The sequence below is a fragment of the Leucoraja erinacea genome, chromosome 4 (genome assembly GCF_028641065.1).
Source record: "Leucoraja erinacea ecotype New England chromosome 4, Leri_hhj_1, whole genome shotgun sequence".
NCBI classification, from domain to species: domain Eukaryota; kingdom Metazoa; phylum Chordata; class Chondrichthyes; order Rajiformes; family Rajidae; genus Leucoraja; species Leucoraja erinaceus.
In genome coordinates, this window is record NC_073380.1 from 84,071,958 (window position 1) to 84,091,208 (window position 19,251).

At 42.3% G+C, this 19,251-nt stretch overlaps 1 protein-coding gene across 1 annotated transcript in view; it reads right to left on the reverse strand.

The window, feature by feature from the left end:
• snrka (SNF related kinase a) overlaps positions 1–19,251 on the reverse strand; it is a 35,052-nt gene that overhangs the window by 14,389 nt on the left and 1,412 nt on the right. The window contains exon 2 of the mRNA XM_055634696.1: positions 7,426–8,134. Coding sequence (XP_055490671.1) covers positions 7,426–8,014 — 589 coding nt within the window. The 5' untranslated portion in view covers positions 8,015–8,134. The remainder of the gene's footprint in view (positions 1–7,425; positions 8,135–19,251) is intronic.

Below are 19,251 nucleotides of genomic sequence, written 5' to 3' on the forward strand. Positions count from 1 at the left end.
TTAGGTGTAGATGTCCAAGGATAACATAGGACAAAAAGGTCCTATTTCCTAGCTATATTACTGTCAGTTATAAAGCATTTTTCCTTATCTGAAGAAAGGGAAATTGTGGGTTTAGCTTAAATAAAATACATAGTTTATTAATAACAGCTCAATTCCACACTGATTAATCAGAACGTGTTCCATGACTCACGTGAAGCACACGTCAGTTGCACACTGCACCTCATTTTTGATATGGGAGTGTTCAATTCCGATAAGATGAATAAGGCGCCAATGCTTTTGGTATTAAATACTGAACACTGCATACAAAAATCATAATTAGTAACAACTGCTACAAACAGGGGAAAAAAGGTTTTAAGAATATTTTTAGAATGTGGGACAACAGGTTATATTAGTTATGTTCAGCATTCCTTCCTTTGCAAGTATGTAGTCAGAAACACCCATGGCATCTTAACAAGTTAGGACAGTCATACAGAACAAAAGCTCTCATTGCAACAAATGAAAACATGTCTATAGTACATTCCAACCACACCCCTAACAATACCTCAAGCAAAGAAACACACAATTAGAAATTACATGTTTTGGAACCCTAACATAAGGACCAAGTTGAATTTCCTCATTCAGATAATTGGAAGATTCTGGAATTCACTTAGACATATTTTGAAATAGGCAGGAGTGACATTACATAACCAATTTCATAATTCCCACCCGTATCCGGCCTTCTGTAATATCCGAGCCACTATATTCCAGTAAGTGCCCTCTAGATATTAGTCTTTTAATCGTGGAATGCAACTCATTAGAATTATATTGTACGCCAAACTGAAGCCAAAACGCACAACTCCCTGGGATTACCAAACAGCAACAAGCGGCAAAAAGACACAAAGTGCTGGTGTAACTCACTGGATCAGACAGCATCCCTGAAGAACATGGATAGGCCGAACCCTTCTTCAAATTGAAAAGATCCGATCCAAAATGTAATTTATCCATGATCTCCAGAGGCAGTACCTGACCCGCTGAGTTACAACAGCACTGTATGTTTTTGTAAACCAGCAACTGCGGTATTCTGGCACGCTGACCTCTACCAGACTGAGGCCAGGTGACAACTCACAGACATCTCCTCCTTCTTATCCTTAGACTCAAAAGATGAGCACCAAGCCTTAATCTCAAGCATAACTGACTTTGTCAATTCCAGCTCTCTGCCCTCCAAAGCCTCCAACCTTATCGTTCCCCAGCCCCGCACGGCCCGATTTTATCTTCTCCCCAAAATCCACAAACAGAACTGTCCTGACAGACCCATTGTTTCTGCTTGTTCATGCCCCACCAAATTAATTTCGTCGACTCCATCCTATCCCCCCTGGTCCAATCTCTCCCGACCTATGTCCAAGACACCTCACATGCTCTTAGTCTCCTCAAAGACTTCCGTTTTCCAGGCCCCTACTCCCTCATCTTTACTATGGATGTCCAGTCACTCTACACCTCCATCCCCTACCAGGAGGGTTTTAAAGCCCTCTGTTTCTTCCTCAGGCTGCAGAACCAGCCAATTTCAGTCCACCAATACTCTCCTCCGCCTAGCAGAGTTGCTCCTTACCCTCCACAACTTCTCCTTCGACTCCTCCAGATCCAAGGCGTAGCTATGGGCACTCGCCCTAGAAATGCCTGCCTCTTTGTAGGGTACATCGAACAATCCCTGTTCCAGGCGTACACTGGCCCTATCCCCGAACTCTACCTCCGCTACATTGCCGACTGCATTGGTGCTACCTCCTGCACCCATGCAGAACTCACCAACCTCATCGACTTTGCCACTAATTTCCATCCTGCACTCAAATTCACTTGGACCATCTCAGACATCTCCCTATCGTTTCTAGATCTCACCATCTCCATTACAGGACTTTTGACCGACATCTACTACAAACCTACTGACTCACATAGTTATCTTGACTACACTTCTTCCCACCCTGCTTCCTGTAAAGATCTATCCCCATCTCCCAATTCCTCCTTCTATGCCACATCTGCGCCCAGGATGAGGTGTTTCATACCAGTTTCATTGAAGAGGTCCTCATTGTTTAGGGTACGAGGGTTTCCCTGTTCCATTACAGACAAGGCTCTCACTTGGGTCCCCTCGATATCCCACAGCTCTGCTCTTATTCCCCTTCCCCCCATTCGTAACAAGGGCAGAGTTCCCCCTTGTCCTCACCTTCCACCCCATCAGCCGTCGTATACAGCATATAATTCTCCAACATTTTCGCCACCTCCAACAGGATCCCACAACCGGCAACATCTTTCCATCTCCACCCCTTTCTGCTTTCCGCAGAGACCATTCACTCCGTAATTCCATGGTCAACTTGCCCCATCCCACCCAAACCACCGATTCCCCAAGTACTTTCCCCTGCAACCGCAGGAGATGCAACACCTGTCCCTTTACCTTCCCCCTCGACTCCATCCAAGGACTTAAACAGTCTTTCCAGGTGAGGCAGAGGTTCACTTGCACCTCCTCCAACCTCATCTACTGTATCCGCTGTTCCAGGTGTCAACTTCTCTACATCGGCAAGACTAAGCGCAGGCTCGACGATCGCTTCGCTGAACACCCCGCTCAGTCAGTCTTAACCTATCTGATCTCCCGGTGGCGCAGCACTTCAACTCCTCCCATTCCCAATCTGACCTTTCTGTCCATGGCCTCCTTCATTGTCAGAGTGAGGCCCAATGCAAATTGGAGGAACAGCACCTGATATTTCGCTTGGGTAGTTTACACCCCAGCAGTATGAACATTGACTTCTCTAACTTCGGATAGCCCTTGCTTTCTCTCTCCTTCCCCTTTCCAGTTCTCCCACTAGTCTTATTGTCACCGCCTACATTCTACCTTTGTCCCGCTCCCTGCTGACAGCAGTCTGAAGAAGGGTCTCGACTCGAAACGTCACCCATTCCTTCTCTCCATAGATGCTGCCTCACCCGCTGAGTTAGTCCAACATTGTGTCCAACTGCAGTTTCTTTTTTCTAGCAATAAGCAACAATATTACGCTTCTACTTGTTCATGCCCACCAATGACATAGACCAAGATCAGCTATGTTAGCATTCTGGCAATTGAACATGTGACCTTCCTATTTATATGGCTCAATTATTTACCAGGAATAGGACTAAGCACAGCTGAATGTGTTCCCTTTTCAATTTCTTGCCGCAAACAAATGCTCTGATCCATCGAAAAAAAGGTTAACTTATAAGACAAAGATATAAACAAAATAGCCAAATAAGTAATAAGTTGGGCAGGTGATTTAATAACTCATTTATAACTTGTGCGCTTTAAACTTTTGTGTGCACAGCAGAAAAATGGTACAAAGATCACAATAGGTGGGGGAGCTGCGAGACGGCTGCCCTGCTGCAGCATGTTAGTCATTTCTACTTTTATTATTTTTTTTAGTGTGTCCAAATGTTTGTTTTAGTGTCTCTCGGTGTGTCTTGTGTGGGGGGTGGATGAGGGGGATCCGCTTTCGGTCGCCTCCTCGACGGAGAGGTGACTTTTTCCATGTCGCCTCCGTCACGGCCTAACACCATGGATTGGAGCGGCCTTTCCCGGAGTCGGGCCCGGAGTTTCAGCAGCTGTTGCAGCGTGGACTTTTCATCACGGAGCGGGCGAGCCCTTGCCGGGATCGCCAGAAGGGAGTGCTCCAACCGCTGGCTCCGCTGACTGTTACATCATGAAGCCGAGGTCTGCGGAGCTTCTAGCCGTGGGCGCGGCGTCCGGAGCCTGGGATCCCTCATCGGTGATCCCCAGAGAAGAGCTCCGACCATTGGCCCACGGCCTATAACATCCTGAAGCTGCGGTCTGCGGAGCTTCTAGCAGCGGGCGCCGCGTGGACTTACCATGCGGAATGGGATCCCTCGCCAGGGATAGCTAGAGAAGAGCTCCGACCACCGGCCTGGGGCCTACAACATCCTCAGGCCGCGGTCTCTGGTACACTCCAAGCCGCAGAGTGTATTCGACAGTCCCGACGAGAGGGCCTGTACATCCGGCCGCCCGCAGCGGCAACTGCGGAGGTTTATGGCCCAGACCACGGGTGAACAATGGAGGAGGACTGACTGAACTTTGTGCCTTCCACCACAGTGAAGAAAGCTGTGGTGGATGTTTGTGTTAAATCTTATTGTGTATTGTGTGTTCTTTTTTAATTGTACCGCTACTGGCAAATTTACTTCACTGCACATATATGTGTATGTGATGAATAAAATTGACTATCGACTATTGACATGTTCAGATCGCCGAGTTAATGAATGGAAATATTTGTTGACCAAACATACACTTAAACAACAAGAATGGTTACTGTTAATATTAGAGCATACTAGTAAACGAGATATTAATTTAGCTTGATCTTTAAAAAATTGCAAAGAAATCCAAGGAATAACATCTACTCAAATTTTTTTTTTTAAATTTGAGCATCGCTGGACCCATTCAAACTATAGCTCAATTGTGCTTGGGTTCACTGCTAAGTAAGACTGGCGAAAATGGAAGATAGTTTTGTTCTATTTTTATAATAACACCATGGATTGGAGCAGGGAACTGCATTTAATATATTTCATCCTGAAGCAGCATGATCCAACAGCATTCCCCAAATATATCTGTACCCCACAATAATGTTTCAGTGGCTATAATCAGTGTGAACAGACGTCACGTTGTTTTGTAACTGACTTTACAGATCAGCAGAGAATGAAAAGAACAAACATGCGCTAGTTATAACATTATCTCAGTTATAAGGCAACACAGATGCCCAGACCAATTTATAAAATTGATGGATGCAAGCTGGATTGGCCAGTCAAGTGTAGTCTGATCCAAGAATTTGACCCGAGGCAACTGTTTTATTTGCTGAGTGCATACAGCTACAAAAATCCAAGAAAGAATATTCCAAGCAATGCTTCTAAACAATCTTTAGATTTCATATAACCTAATATTTTAAGACCATATTAAAAGTTGATCAAACAAGTTGAAAACAATTTTTACATACAAACTGTTACTTAAACATAGACATAGAAAATAGGTGCAGGAGTAGGCCATTCGGCCCTTCGAGCCTGCACCGCCATTCAATATTATCATGGCTGATCATCCAACTCAGTATCCTGTACCTACTTTAGGTTACAATCTTGGAGAATCAACATCCTCAGAAATCTCTACTGCATCCACTTCAAAGCAATGAAGTAGTGACCAGAACTGCATGCAATACAGAAGCTGTGATCTAAAGTGTGTACAAAGTTCCACCAATAACATTAATTCTATAATATTCTATGCTTTGTCTGTAAAAGGAAAGCAGCCTGTATATTTTGGCAACTTTATCTTTAGGATACATGGATGTTCATGCTAAGGTTCTTCTGTTCCTTCATCTTTCATTCATTGTATATTCCTTTGCCTTCTTTCACTTTTCCCATACAGTTTAGAACTTCCCTCCTCACAATCAATTGTTTTATCATCCACAAAAGTATTTATTCTGCTCCTACATACAACTCTAAACCGGGCGGCACCATCAGCAGTGGCTGCCTCGCTAACAGTCTGTCTGTCCTTTCTTCTTTTTGTTATTTTTTTAGTATGTTAAAAAGTATGTTTCAGTGTTCCTTGGTTTGTTGTATGTGGAGGGTGGGGTTTAAAAAAAATGTTTTAGTGTTCTTTCGTTTGTTTTATGTGGGGGGTGGGAGGGAGTGGGGTTGGGGGAAACTTTTTGTCTATCTCTTACCTCGACGGAGATGCAATTTTTTTTCTGTATCGTATCTCACTCTCCACTGGGGCTTAACATAGTGGAGTTTGAAGCCTTTCCTGGAGACCAACGGGCGTTCCAAGCCGCGGGAGTCTCCTGGTCTTTAACATCAAGGAGCATGCGATCCCTTTGCCGGGGATCGAAGCTCGAAGGTCTGTGGACTTTAAAATCGTGAAGTCTCTGGTAAGACGAGGCCGACTCGGGAGCTCCATGCCGCAGAGAGTTTCAACCGCCCCGACGCGGGAGTTTCGATCACCCCGACGGGGGCTTCGATCGTCGGCTGTGAGGCCTTTGATGGTCCCGGCAGCGGATGATTTGACTGCCCCGACCACGGGAGAACATAGAGGAAGAAGATTGAACTTTATTGCCTTCCATCAGTGAGGAATGTGGAATCCACTATGGTGGATGTTTATGTTAACATTTATGTGGTTGTGTGTTGCTGCTTTTCATTTAGTATGGCTGTATGGCAATTCAAATTTCACTGTACCTTAATTGGTACATGTGACAATAAACTGACCGTGACACCTTGAAATCATCATATTATAAAAAGTACAGTACTGACTCCTACTGATAATGGCCTTCCAGCCAACACGTAAACCATTACCCATTGCCTCCAATCGCAAAAAACGGAACCAATTAGATCCACTTTCCTTTGAAATTTTTTTTGATCAACCTGCCAAGTCTTGTCAAAAACCTGCTGAGTTGTAGTAGATCACATCAAATGCATCAACTACACTTTTTCAATATGAGGAACCAAGGGAAATTAATCAATTAGTAGATATGACCCCACCTTAGCTGATTGCTGCTGTTTCCAAAAACTCTTTCAGAATGAAACCATACCATTCCTCAGAATGGATTCCAAAAAGTATGCCCAAAGCCAAATTTAAAGCAATTGACCTAGTTATTTTTTCTACCCTCTCTTTTCTTGTCCTCCTGTCAGTGACCCTTTAGATCCTTCCTAAACATATTCTTGTCTAATTGTTTTTAAACATTCTAATTTTACTCCAAGTGCAGTCTCACCAACGACTTATACAGTTGTAACATGATATCCCAACTCTTGTACTCAATCCCCTGACCGATAAATATAGGAGTGCCTGTGTCACTATTTTCAAGGGCCCTTGAAGTGAAGCGATGAGACCCGTTCAGTTACTCCATATATGATTTGAATGGGATAGGATAGATACGGAAAAGGCCAGCATTCCTCAAGCCATTTGGATTATTTTCCATATTTTAATCACAAATGGATAGGCAAATCTATTTGGATCTCCACTGCTAAATTATCACTGTCAAGTACTCTCTTCAATCCTCTTCTTTATCCACGATTGATCACATATTTAAAACAGTTGAAAAAGGAAGCCAGGCAAGTCCTTGCTTGTAGAAATTTCTAATTGGTAGCATTATGTGGATCCAGTAATACCAGTCACCATAGGTACAGGTTGCCAATTGCCTTTCATGGTTAAAAGTATTTCCTGGGTTCTGAATTTACCAAATGGTTACACATTTCTCACTATAAGAAAAGACCGAAGAAGCATCATGACTGAAAATGGTAAACATTAAACAACAGATTTTTTTTCACCCCCCCCAGTATTGTTTCAATACCAGAAGCGCCACCAAATCAAAACTGAACAGGTCATAATGGTTAAAATGATTTTCAAATCACAAAAAAAATCTTAAAAGCCCCCATTTAAAAGGAACATACCTACTGCAGGTGCATCATATTCATCTCCAAGTAGAATTTCTGGTGCCGAATATGCAAGTGACCCACAGCTTGTTGTTAACTTCTTTCCAGGTTGAAACTTGTTGCTAAACCCAAAATCTGTAAGTTTAACAATTCCTTGATGTTCAAAGAAAACAACATTTTCTGGCTTCAGATCCCTGTGAACAACATGCAGCTTATGGCAATAAGATATGGCATGGACTATCTGTGCAAAGTATTTTTTTGCTTGTTCTTCACTGAGACCATCTTCATGTTTCATGATGTAATCAAACATATCACCTCCATCTCCTAATTCCAGAATAAGATAAAGTTTTGTTTGAGTGTCAATTACTTCATATAAACGGACAATATTGGGATGCTGCACCAGTTTCATGCATCGGACTTCCTGGAACAAATGCCCTGTAGCAACAGAGTCAAGTTTTGTTTTATCGATGACTTTCACTGCTACTTTTTCTCCGGTGAAAACATGTCGTGCTAATTTTACAACAGCGAAATGACCCCTGCCCAATGTTTTATCTAAATCATATAGCCCAGCAATTTTTCCATCATATCCACGTTTAAAACCTGCCATTGTTTTGAAAATTGGCAGCGGGAGAGTTTATATCCAGTAGTTGATAAAATCTGTTAGTTTACAATCATTTAAAAATGTCGAAAGGACCCATTTTTTCCTTGCTGTTTATTATGATGAACCCTGCAATACAGAAGGAAAACATTGTTAATTCACATGTAAATACTATTGCAGCACTGTATGAATGCTCTACAACACAATATCATCAATGTCTGCAATAGAAACATTGCAATTCCAGGCTAAAAATGTTATGCACTTTTCAATTCATTGTACTCTTATCTGAAAACAAGAGAATTTATTTCACAATGATGTATTTTACGATGTATATACTTGCACACAATAAAATAGTGCCGAAAAAAGTTACCTGATCAAAGTTTCAATCTATATTACTGACTGTGCAAACTAAGCTGCAAAAAACAATGCAACTCCGTAGTATCATATAATATTCTGCATTGAAATGTAACAGGAAACTATTAAGTACTATAAATTTTGCAAAAGAAAGGCAATGCAACAAAAATGAAAATGAAACATCAAATGCTCTAATCGCAGGAATGGCATCCAAATCATTACTACACTGCATTCGTCAGACACAAAACTTGTGATGTAAAAATTACAAACCATTATGCAACACTGCAATAAAACAGAAAGTAGTGGGTATACTCAGGAGATCAGACTATATGTTTATCTTCCCACAAATAACATTTCAAGTTATTGACCATTCATCATGATTAAACACTGGACCTGGTACCATAATTGATAGAGAAAGAAGCTACTGTTATGCAACAACTACCACCTCGATGGCCTCAAAACTATGCTCCTGGCCACACTCCACATTTCATTCAATTTTCTTGAATTAATGTTGAAGGAGCTTGGTTTAGAAATGGCAGTCCCCTTGAATCAAGAGTGACTTAGAACCCACAGAACTGGTGTCGTAGTAAGATAGTTAATGAGGTTAATGTAGGAACTGCAGACTCAATCTTTGGTGGGCGAAAGTGTGGAAAGACGAGCGATAGTATGAAAGGTGGTATGTCCTTCTGTTATTTATGGTGTGCTCCCAATTCATGGAAACCCCTTGCCCATGACCTCTTAAATTGTAGAAGTCACTTGGTCTTGAGGTCCTTAATCCCATCCCATTTTTAGACGCATACAAAAGTCCAGCCTAAAAACCAAAGGCACACAAATACCATTCAGCGTGCAGTCACACAACTCCAACTGTGGCAAACTGCCCTCAGCAGGCACTTCAAAACTATTCAGATTTACCACCTGTGGGGAAGGAAGTTCACCTTCATCCTGAAAAAACACTAAAAAAGAAATGAATTCATAATCCTAATCACTTACCCCAGCAGATGTTAAGTGTTAATTCACAAACAATGGAATGTGATTTGATACACGAAAAAAGAATTTTGGAACAACATTTTTATCCAGATAACCCAATTAATATTTTTTTCATGCAAATTTCCAAATGAAGAGACACTTCAAAACATCCTAGCACATGGCCTGTGCACACGGATTTAGATCGTTCACCCCAAGCACCAATAGCTCCAGTCAGATTTTGCCCTAATTTAAAAGTCTCTTCTCAATCTCACTTATTTCATGCTTTTTTGGTCTGAAGTTCTGCCAAACCGTTTTTGCCCCTCGACTCGTTTACACCCATCCCTGTTCCTCGGCGCCTTTTTTCTGGAATGATCTCTACCAAGGCAACATTTGGTACTATAATTTCTGTAAGATCTAATAATCACCAGGATCACTCCTCTGACATACCTTGCATCATTTCCTGCGGTAAATTGCAACTGCCAGAGAACAATTGGGTATGGGGTTTTTCCCCTCATAAATCTTTGCACCACCTTCCAAATCAGCGTTGCAGAGAATCTAAATTTAAAGGTTGACTGTGTTAATCTTAAAGCCCTGTCCCACTGTATGAGTGCATTCAAAAGTTATCTCGAGTTTGGCCTGATTCGAACTCGGAGATTTATGGTAATGGCCGCGCAGGTACTCGGGGCTCTCGTGGACATTTTTCAACATGTTGAAAAATCTTCACGAGTCTTCCCGAGCTTACCGCGTTTCCCCGAGTACCTGCCGTTAGCGTTACGAGCGTTAAGAGACGTCCCCGAGCTCCGATGTACCCGCTACGTTCATTCTACGTGCTTACCATGTGTTTGATTTGTTTTTTTAAACTGGGGAGAGCTCTTGAACTCGTACAGTGGGACAGGGCTTTAAGAGTCTAAATCAAAGAACAGAATATCATCTGTACTGAACGTTTATTTTCTTTAGAGTATCTGTCAGATAGTAAATGGATTTCAAATGAAAAACTTTAAAAAATGATGAGTTATCAAGGATATTAAAATTCACATTTACCACCCGATGCATGCTACGATGTTACTAGTCTTGATAAGGATCAGTTCTTAGCAAAATGTTGACATCACCAATGATGTTTTATTTTTCAGGTTTTACAATTTAAGATTACAATTATGAATAGTGTTTAGGTACCACAGAACTTACCAAGAATAAGGAACACCGTATAAAGTTCCCTAACTAATATAATTTGAGAAAATAATTGCATCAAGCAATCTGCACAAGTGATGTTGAAACATCAGAACCACATTTCCTTTGGTTTGTTTTTCTGTTAAATGTCGTCATCTGTTATCACTTTGAATTTCTTAACTCTAGTTATTTAAAGTTCTTCCACTGAAATAGCTATTTAGCACAAATACTAAATGGTATAGCACTCAAAATCAGAAATTGAAATTTTAAATCAGAGTCATGAAGTTATGCAGCATGGAAATAGGCCTTTCGGTCCATACTGACCAAGCTGCCTTCCATAGTTAGTCCCATGTCCCTCTAATCCAGGGGTTCCCAACCATTTTCATCCCGTTTAGCCCTGGCAAATTTAATAGCACATAACAATGTTATTTCACTTATTTATGAACAACTAATGATGAACAGATACTGGTATACCAGAACCAAACAGTCTGTCAATGAGAAAAAATATGTACAAATCCAGAATCAACAAATTTACCCCAGGGTAGGCAAAATTTACCCCAGGTTGGGAACCCTTGTTCCAAACCTTTCCTATCCATCTAAACGTTTTTTAAATGTTGTAAATGTACACACACCTCTACCATTTCCTCTAGAAGCCCATTCCTCACCACCATCCCGATTGTGAATAACATGCTCATCAGGTCCTTTCATGTTTAAAGGCTGCTTGGATCCTTATCAATTCCAGATTTACAAATAATGAGCTGGTATATTGCCAACCAATTTAGAACTTTTTTTCAATTACTTTCATGAGTTGCCACATTTACCTGAAAATGAACATTTGCCTCTTAAGAACATTTGCAAATGTTCAAGCAGACTCAAGGAACTACCAGCACTTTCATGAAGAATAGTGGTGCGATAATCAAACTCTCCACATTCCAAAATACTATTTTCAGAAATAACAAATATTTTGCTCCACACAGATTAAGCCAATCTACACATAAACAACACTTTGTAATCTTTCTCAATGAACTGGTTATATATTCCTCATAACAAAATCAAAATTAGTAATACAAATGCATATATTTACACATATGGTTTAGTCATGAAATTTGCTTTAATTATAGATGAGGGTGGCTTCTAGGTCACTGTTCTTGGCCAAATATTTCTGAATATCCTTGTCCTATTGCCAATAGACAGGAACTATTTGCACTCAGTAATTATTTTCTCACTGTAACGTGGGAAGAGTGCAATTACAATTTTTGACACGACAGTGCCTTCCATAATGTTTGTGACAAAGAACCATCATTTATTTATTTGCCTCTGTACTCCACAATTTGAGATTTGTAATAGAAAATAAAATCACATGTGGTTAAAGTGCACATTGTCAGATTTTAATAAAGGCCATTTTTATACATTTGGTTTCACCATGTAGAAATTACAGCAGTGTTTACACATAGTCCCCCCCATTTCAGGGCACCAGAATGTTTGGGACACAGCAATGGCATGTAAATGAAAGTAGTCATGTTTAGTATTTTGTTGCATATCCATTGCGTGCAATGACTGCTTGAAGTCATGAACATCACCAGCTGCTGGGTGTCTTCTCTGGTGATGCTCGGTCAGGCCTGTATTGCAGCCATCTTTAGCTTATGCTTGTTTTGGGGGCTATTCCCCTTTCTTTTCAGCATATAAAAGGCATGTTCAATTGGGTTCAGATCAGATGATTGACTTGGTCACTCAAGAACTGACCCTTGTTTATCTTTGAAAAACTCCTTTGTTGCTTTTTGCGCTCCCTCCGCAACTCCCTTGTCAATTCTTCCCTTCCCTCCCCGGGCACTTTCTGTTGCAACCGCAAGAAATGCAATACCTGTCCCTTCACCTCTCCCCTCGACTCCATTCCAGGACCCAAGCAGTCGTTCCAGGTGCGACAAATATTCATCTGTATCTCCTCCAACCTCATCTACTGCATCCGCTGCTCTAGATGTCAGCTGATTTACATCGGGGAGACTAAGCGGAGGTTAGGCGATCGTTTCGCCGAACACCTCCGCTCAGTCCGCCATAACCTACCTGAACTCCCAGTGACTCAGCACTTCAACTCCCCCTCCCATTCCCAATCCGACCTCTCTGTCCTGGGTCTCCTCCATTGCCAGAGTGAGCAACACCGGAAATTGGAGGAACAGCACCTCATATTCCGCCTAGGTTGCTTGCGTCCAGATGGCATGAACGTTGAATTCTCCCAGTTTTGCTAGCCCTTGCTGTCTCCTCGCCTTCCTTAACCCTCGAGCTGTCTCCTCCCATCCCCCCCCCCCCTTGGGCTCCTCCTCCTCCCTTTTTCCTTCCTTCTCCCCCTCACCCCCCATCAGTCTGAAGAAGGGTTTCGGCCCGAAACGTCGCCTATTTCCTTCGCTCCATAGATGCTGCTGCACCCGCTGAGTTTCTCCAGCATTTTTGTGTACCTTGTTTGGGATCATTGCCTTGCTGTAGAATGAACCGCCGGCCAATGAGTTTTGAGGCATTTGTTTGAACTTGAGCAGATAGGATGCGTCGATGCACTTCAGAATTCATTATGCTACCACCCTCAGCCATTGTATCATCAATTAAGATAAGTGAGCCAGTACCTTCAGCAGCCATACATGCCCAGGCCATAACAACCCCACTACTGTGTTTCACAGATGAGGTGGTATGCTTTGGATCTTGGACAATTCCTTCTCTCCTCCATACTTTGCTCTTGTCATCACTCTGATACAAGTTAATCTTCGTCTCATCTGTCCACGACCTTTTTCCAGAACTGTGGTTGCTCTTTTAAGTACTTCCTGGCAAATTGAAACCTGGCCATCCTATTTTTGCGGCTAACCAGTGGTTTGCTTCTTCTGTTCATGAAGTTTTCTGCGGACAGTGGTCATTGACAAATCCATACCCAACTCCTGAAGAGTGTTTCTGATCTTTCTGACAGGTGTTTGGGGATTTTTCTTTATTATAGAGAAAATTCTTCTCTCATCAGCTGTGGAGGTCTTCCTTGGCCTGCCAGTCCCTTTGCGATTAGTAAGCTCACTAGTGCTCTCTTTCTTCTTAATGATGTTCCAAACAGTTGATTTTGGTAAGACCTATGGGTTGGCTGATGTCTCTGACAGTTTCATTCTTGTTTCTCAGTCTCATAATGGCTTCTTTGACTTTCATTGGCACATCTTTGGTCCTCATGATGATAAACAGCAATAGGTTTCCAAAAGGTGATGGAAAGACAAGTGCTGAGAGCTCTCTTATACCTGCATTAAGGAGGCAATTAAACACACCTGAGCAACTAGGGGGCGCCGTATGGGCTTGGCTGCCCAGTTTGCAGTGTCTGTTTTATACCTCTTTTTTGAATTTTTAGTGAGTTAAAGTGTTTTGTTTGGAGGTCTAAACTTTGGAAACTGTCCTTCAGGGTCCCTACCTGGTCGGAGAGGCAGCTTTTCTCCGGGCTGCAGTTTTCGACCCGTCCTCGTGGCCTACCAGCGGGCCTGGAGTGGCATTTCCTGTAGGGACCGGCCAGAACCTCGGCTTCAGTGGCGGCACAGCGCTGGAGCTCTATCACGGAGCAGGCGATGCCTTGCCCGGGTCGCCACGCTGGAACTCCGGTGAGCTGAGACCACCGATAAAAACATCGCAAAGCTGCAGGTCTATGGAGCAGACAGCCGCGGGCGGCGGAGCTGAACTTTACATCGAGAGCCTGGGATCTCTCACCGAGATCGCCAGTGGTGGAGCTCCATCCAGCGTGGCCTGTCGGCTTTGGAAGCCGCGGTCTCCAGGAAGAAGCAGCCGTTCCAGGTTTTCTATGCCACTGTGAGGATTCTCCCGACGCCGGAGCACCATCAACCAGCAAGAAGGGCCTGGAACATTGGGCCTCTGTAAAGTCAACTGCGGAGGCCAAAATAGGACTGACTGTGGGTGGACATGGGGATGGGGACTGGACATTGTGCCTTCCATCATAATGGGAACCATTGTGGGGGGATGTTTTTTTATGTGCTGCATTGGCAATAAGGATTTCACTACACCAATTGGTGCATGTGACTAATAAAGAACCTTTGAATCTTTGAAACACCATGACCCAAACATTATGGCACCCTGAAATGGGGGGGACTATGTATAAACACTGCTGTAATTTCTACATGGTGAAACCAACATGTATAAAAATGGCCTTTATTAAAATCTGACAATGTGCACTTTAACCACATGTGATTTTTTTTGTACTACAAATCTCAAATTGTGGAGTACAAAGGCAAATAAATAAATGATGTATCTTTGCCCCAAACATTACGGAGGGCAATGTACCTTCATAAATGTGTATAACTTATTGGCATGATTCTGTCATGTTTTTCCTCAAGTATCTTGGGTCTTAGCTCTGCATGTTTTATTATCATTTATTTTCTACACTTACACAAATTGTCATAATCACGTTGCTGCTTTGCAATTAATGACTTAAAATAAAGGAAAAACATTTCTCACTATCCAAAATTAAGAATTACTCCTATATAAGCATTTATTTTATAATGTTCACAAAAAATTAGCTATGCTTGCCCAAGAGTCAAGCAATTATCATAATTCATTTGGCAAAATAATAAGATTGGTTTTAAACTCAAAGAAGCCAGCTCTTAGCATATAGGCCATATATCAAAATGGTTTGCTTGTTAATGTGTGCATAATAAAATATTTTAAAAATTAAATGTTTCTGTAACATAACACTACAAAGCCCAATGGAAATTTCACATGACAATTTCAAAACACACGTCAGAATTGTATTCTCAAGAATCACTAAGCAACTACATGCTCTCGGATGAAAAGTGTACAATACGAGATTAATTACTATTTTGCCAGATAAATATCATTATGAAAGATAAACTTAGTCTCTTGACCTATTCTGATGAAATATAAGACTGAGATTTTCAAAATTATTCACATTGAAATGAACTGGATCAATTTTTACCATGTAATGTGTTGTCCAAATTTATAATCAATACTGTAGCTTTTAGAAATGTTCGAGAAAACTCCTCATTAAAGATTTTTCACAGAATGCAAACCCTCGGTATCCAAGGACAATCATATCAAAGTATAAGAGTGTAACAATAGTAGATCACACTAAGAGAGCATATAAAAGTCGGCATGTTTTCAGCACCATATTCTCTCCTTCATGGTTCCATGTTAAAATTGTAGAGATTTAACTTGGCCCGAAAAGCACGTTGTCCAGGGTGCATAGGTGTACATAATACCACAGAATATTGACACGGACCTGACTACAGAATTGATTTAAGAAAGCGCCATACAATTTCATTTCCCAGTGTAGTTATATGGAAATCCACATGATTTCATTTGAAGTTGAAAAATGCTTTTATAGGAATGCAATGAGTAATATTAAAATGGACATAAAGAAACACATGGTTTAGTTCAGGCAGCAAGCTGATATTTTACCTCTGAACATGTAACAGTTCGGAGGTAAAATATCAGCCTCTGACATAATTCCTTCTTACATACTTATTTTAACACAAACTACTGTCAGAAAACTATACCCCAATCCCAATAAACATTTTGATTATTTTTCAAATTAAAGCCACTGGTACATTTGTAAAACTGATTTAGTAATCAAAGTGTCAAATCTTCATATTTAATAAAAAAGGCAGCAAAGTTCAGCCATGTCTGAATGATGAACAGATCATTTCCATTGCTCACTGATTAAACCACAGATCGCTCCCCACCTTTTTTTTTCAGTAATTTAGCTGAGAATGCATTCCTGGCTTCATATCACAGCAGCTGAAGGGTGTTGTTTCCTTCATTATTTGTTTTGACTTTCGTGTGAAAATCTTTTTGGCATTGTTGCAATTATACAGCATCATAGGCTGAAGCAAACAGTAGATATGTATGCCTATTTTTACAGTTGGGCTGAGCCACTGCTGGTTAAAGGATCCTGTCAACAATTAGTAACAACTATACAAAAATAAATAAATAAATAATTTAAATTTAAAAATAAATCAGCAGTTGCTTTAAAGTTGCACCAGAATCTTACGTTAATTCAAAATAATTGTTCTGGGGGTTACATGAAGTATGGAAGGTGACAAATGTGCAACATCAGTGGCATGGATCAGGAGAGATTCACTACTCTTTTAAAGCTGAGACTGCAATGCAATTAAATTCTGGCGCCAGAAAAGGGCACAAAACACATAATGCGTTTATAACATGACATGACTGATGCAACATTTGAATTATTGTAAGTAATGCACCAGGAAAATGAATAGCTGATCACACAACATAATCAATGCCATAACTGACCTAGAAAACATCAGTTACAAAAAAGTAAACTAATTTAATGCAGAAGAAAACATCATATTCATTGTAAGCATCTGAAATATGATAAATTCAGGATGCTTCACAGTAATGCTGATTAGCTGCTGGAACTGGGAGTGAACACTCCCCTGTGTGCCTGGGTCCTGGACTTTCTGACTGCCAGGCCCCAGGTGGTCAAGATGGGGAGACATATCTCCAACCCCCTCACCCTGAATACAGGATCCCCCCAGGGCTGCTTCCTCAGCCCCTTACTGTACTCCCTGTACACACATTACTGTGTGGCCAGGTTCAGCTCCAACTCCATCATCAAGTTTGCTGATAACAGTGGTGGTGGGCCTGATCTCTGATAACGATGAGAAGGCCTACCTGGAGGAAGCAGCTGACCGGGCACTCTGTTGCCAGAACAACAGCCTCCTCTTGAATGTCACGAAAACTAATAGCCTTGTCCCACTGTACGAGTTAATTCAAGTGCTCTCCCGAGTATAAAAAAAAATCTAACTTGTGTTAGGCACGTAGAATGAACATAGCGGGTCCGTCGGAGCTCGGGGACGTCTCTTAGCGGCTGGTTACGCTAACGGAAGGTACTCGGGAAACGCGGTAAGCTCAGGAAGACTCGTGAAGACTTTTCAACATGTTGAAAAATGTCCACGAGAGCTCCGAGCACCTGCGAGCGGCCATTACCGTAAATCTCCGAGTTCCAATCAGGGCAAACTCGGGAGAACTCTTTGAATGACTTCGTACAGTGGGACAGGGCTTTAAGGAGCTGACTAAGGACCACACCAACCGAGGATATACACGTCACTGGGGATAAATGGGACTAGGTGAGCAGCTTTAAATACCTGGGAGTCCACATCACAGAGGATCTGACATGGACAACACACACTTCCGCACTGGTGAGTAAGGCAAGGCAGTGCCTTTACCATCTCAGGCAGCTGAGGAAATTCAGAGCCTCTCTGAGGATCCTTCAATCCTTCTACTGCAGGATACTGTAGAAAGTATCCTGACTGGAACCATCTCAATCTGGTTTGGCAATAGCTCTGCCCAGGACTGGAAGGCTCTGCAGAGAGTAGGGCGTTCGGCCGAACGCACCACGGGAAATACACTCCCCCCCCCCACTGCAGGACCTATACACCAGGAGGTGCAGATCCAGAGCCAGCAAGATCATGAAGGATGTTCAAGAAGGAACTGCAGATGCTGGAAGATCGAAGGTACACAAAAATGCTGGAGAAACTCAGCGGGTGCAGCAGCATCTATGGAACGAAGGAAATAGGCGACGTTTCGGGCCGAAACCCAAGTCTGAAGAAGGGTTTTTGTGTAAGATCATGAAGGACCCCTACCGCCCCAGCAACGGACTGTTGCAGCTGCTACGGTGAGGCAAGCGCCTCCGCTGACACGCTGCGAAAACAAAGATGATGAGACGTAGTTTCTTCCCACAGGCCATCAGGACTGTAAACTCTGGTCTCACCGGGGGGTGTAATTACTGTTGTGTCTTTTTAAAAAAAAATGTAAATACTGGTTCTGTTCTGTTGTTTTGCACAATCCCGCAGGCATTGCCACTTTTATTTCACTGTACATCTTGTATATGTATGTGACATATAAAGTTGACTTGATTTGAATATCAAAAACCAAGCTAGCTATTAAAGTTGCAGATTTTAAAGAAATCTTAAAGATAAGAATGATTTGTTAATTTACCACAGGTAGACAAAAATGCTGGAGAAACTGAGCGGGTGAGGCAGCATCTATGGAGGTGACGTTTCGGTTCAAGACCCTTCTTCAGACTGATGTGGGGGTGGAGGTGGAGGTGGGGGGAGCAGTAAGAAGAAAGGAAGAGGCGGAGACAGTAGGCTGTGGTAGAGCTGGGGAGGGGAAGGAGGGAGAATGCAAATTGTGCCGAGGTGTTGGGCAAAGCGATCCGCCAAGCCTGCACTTGGTCTCACTGATGTAGAGCAGTTTGGATTGGATTGGATTCAATTTTATTGTCATTGCACTTTTCAGTGCAACGAAATGGTTCAGCCTGCAGTCATAACATAGAATAAATAACAAAACACTCAACACAGTTTAAAGTCCCAATGTCATTGTCTCTTCCCTCCTTGCTCTCCCTTTGCGCTGAAGCAATCCAGTTGACACCTAGAGCAGTGGATGCAATAGATGAGGTTGGAGGAGGTGCAAGTGAATCTCTGCCTCACCTGGAACCTGCTTGGTTCCTTGGATGGAGTTGAGGGGCGAGGTATAGCGACAAGTGTAGTATTTCCTGCGGTTGCAAGGGAAAGTACTAGGGGGTGGGTGGTTTGGGTGGGAAGGGACAAATTGACCAAGGAGTTACGGAGGGAACGGTCTCTGCGGAAAGCCGAAAGGGGAGGAGATGGGAAGATGTGACCAGTGGTGGGATACCGTTGGAGGTGGCGAAAATGTCGGAGGATTATCTGTTGTATGTGACAGTTGGTAGGGTGGAA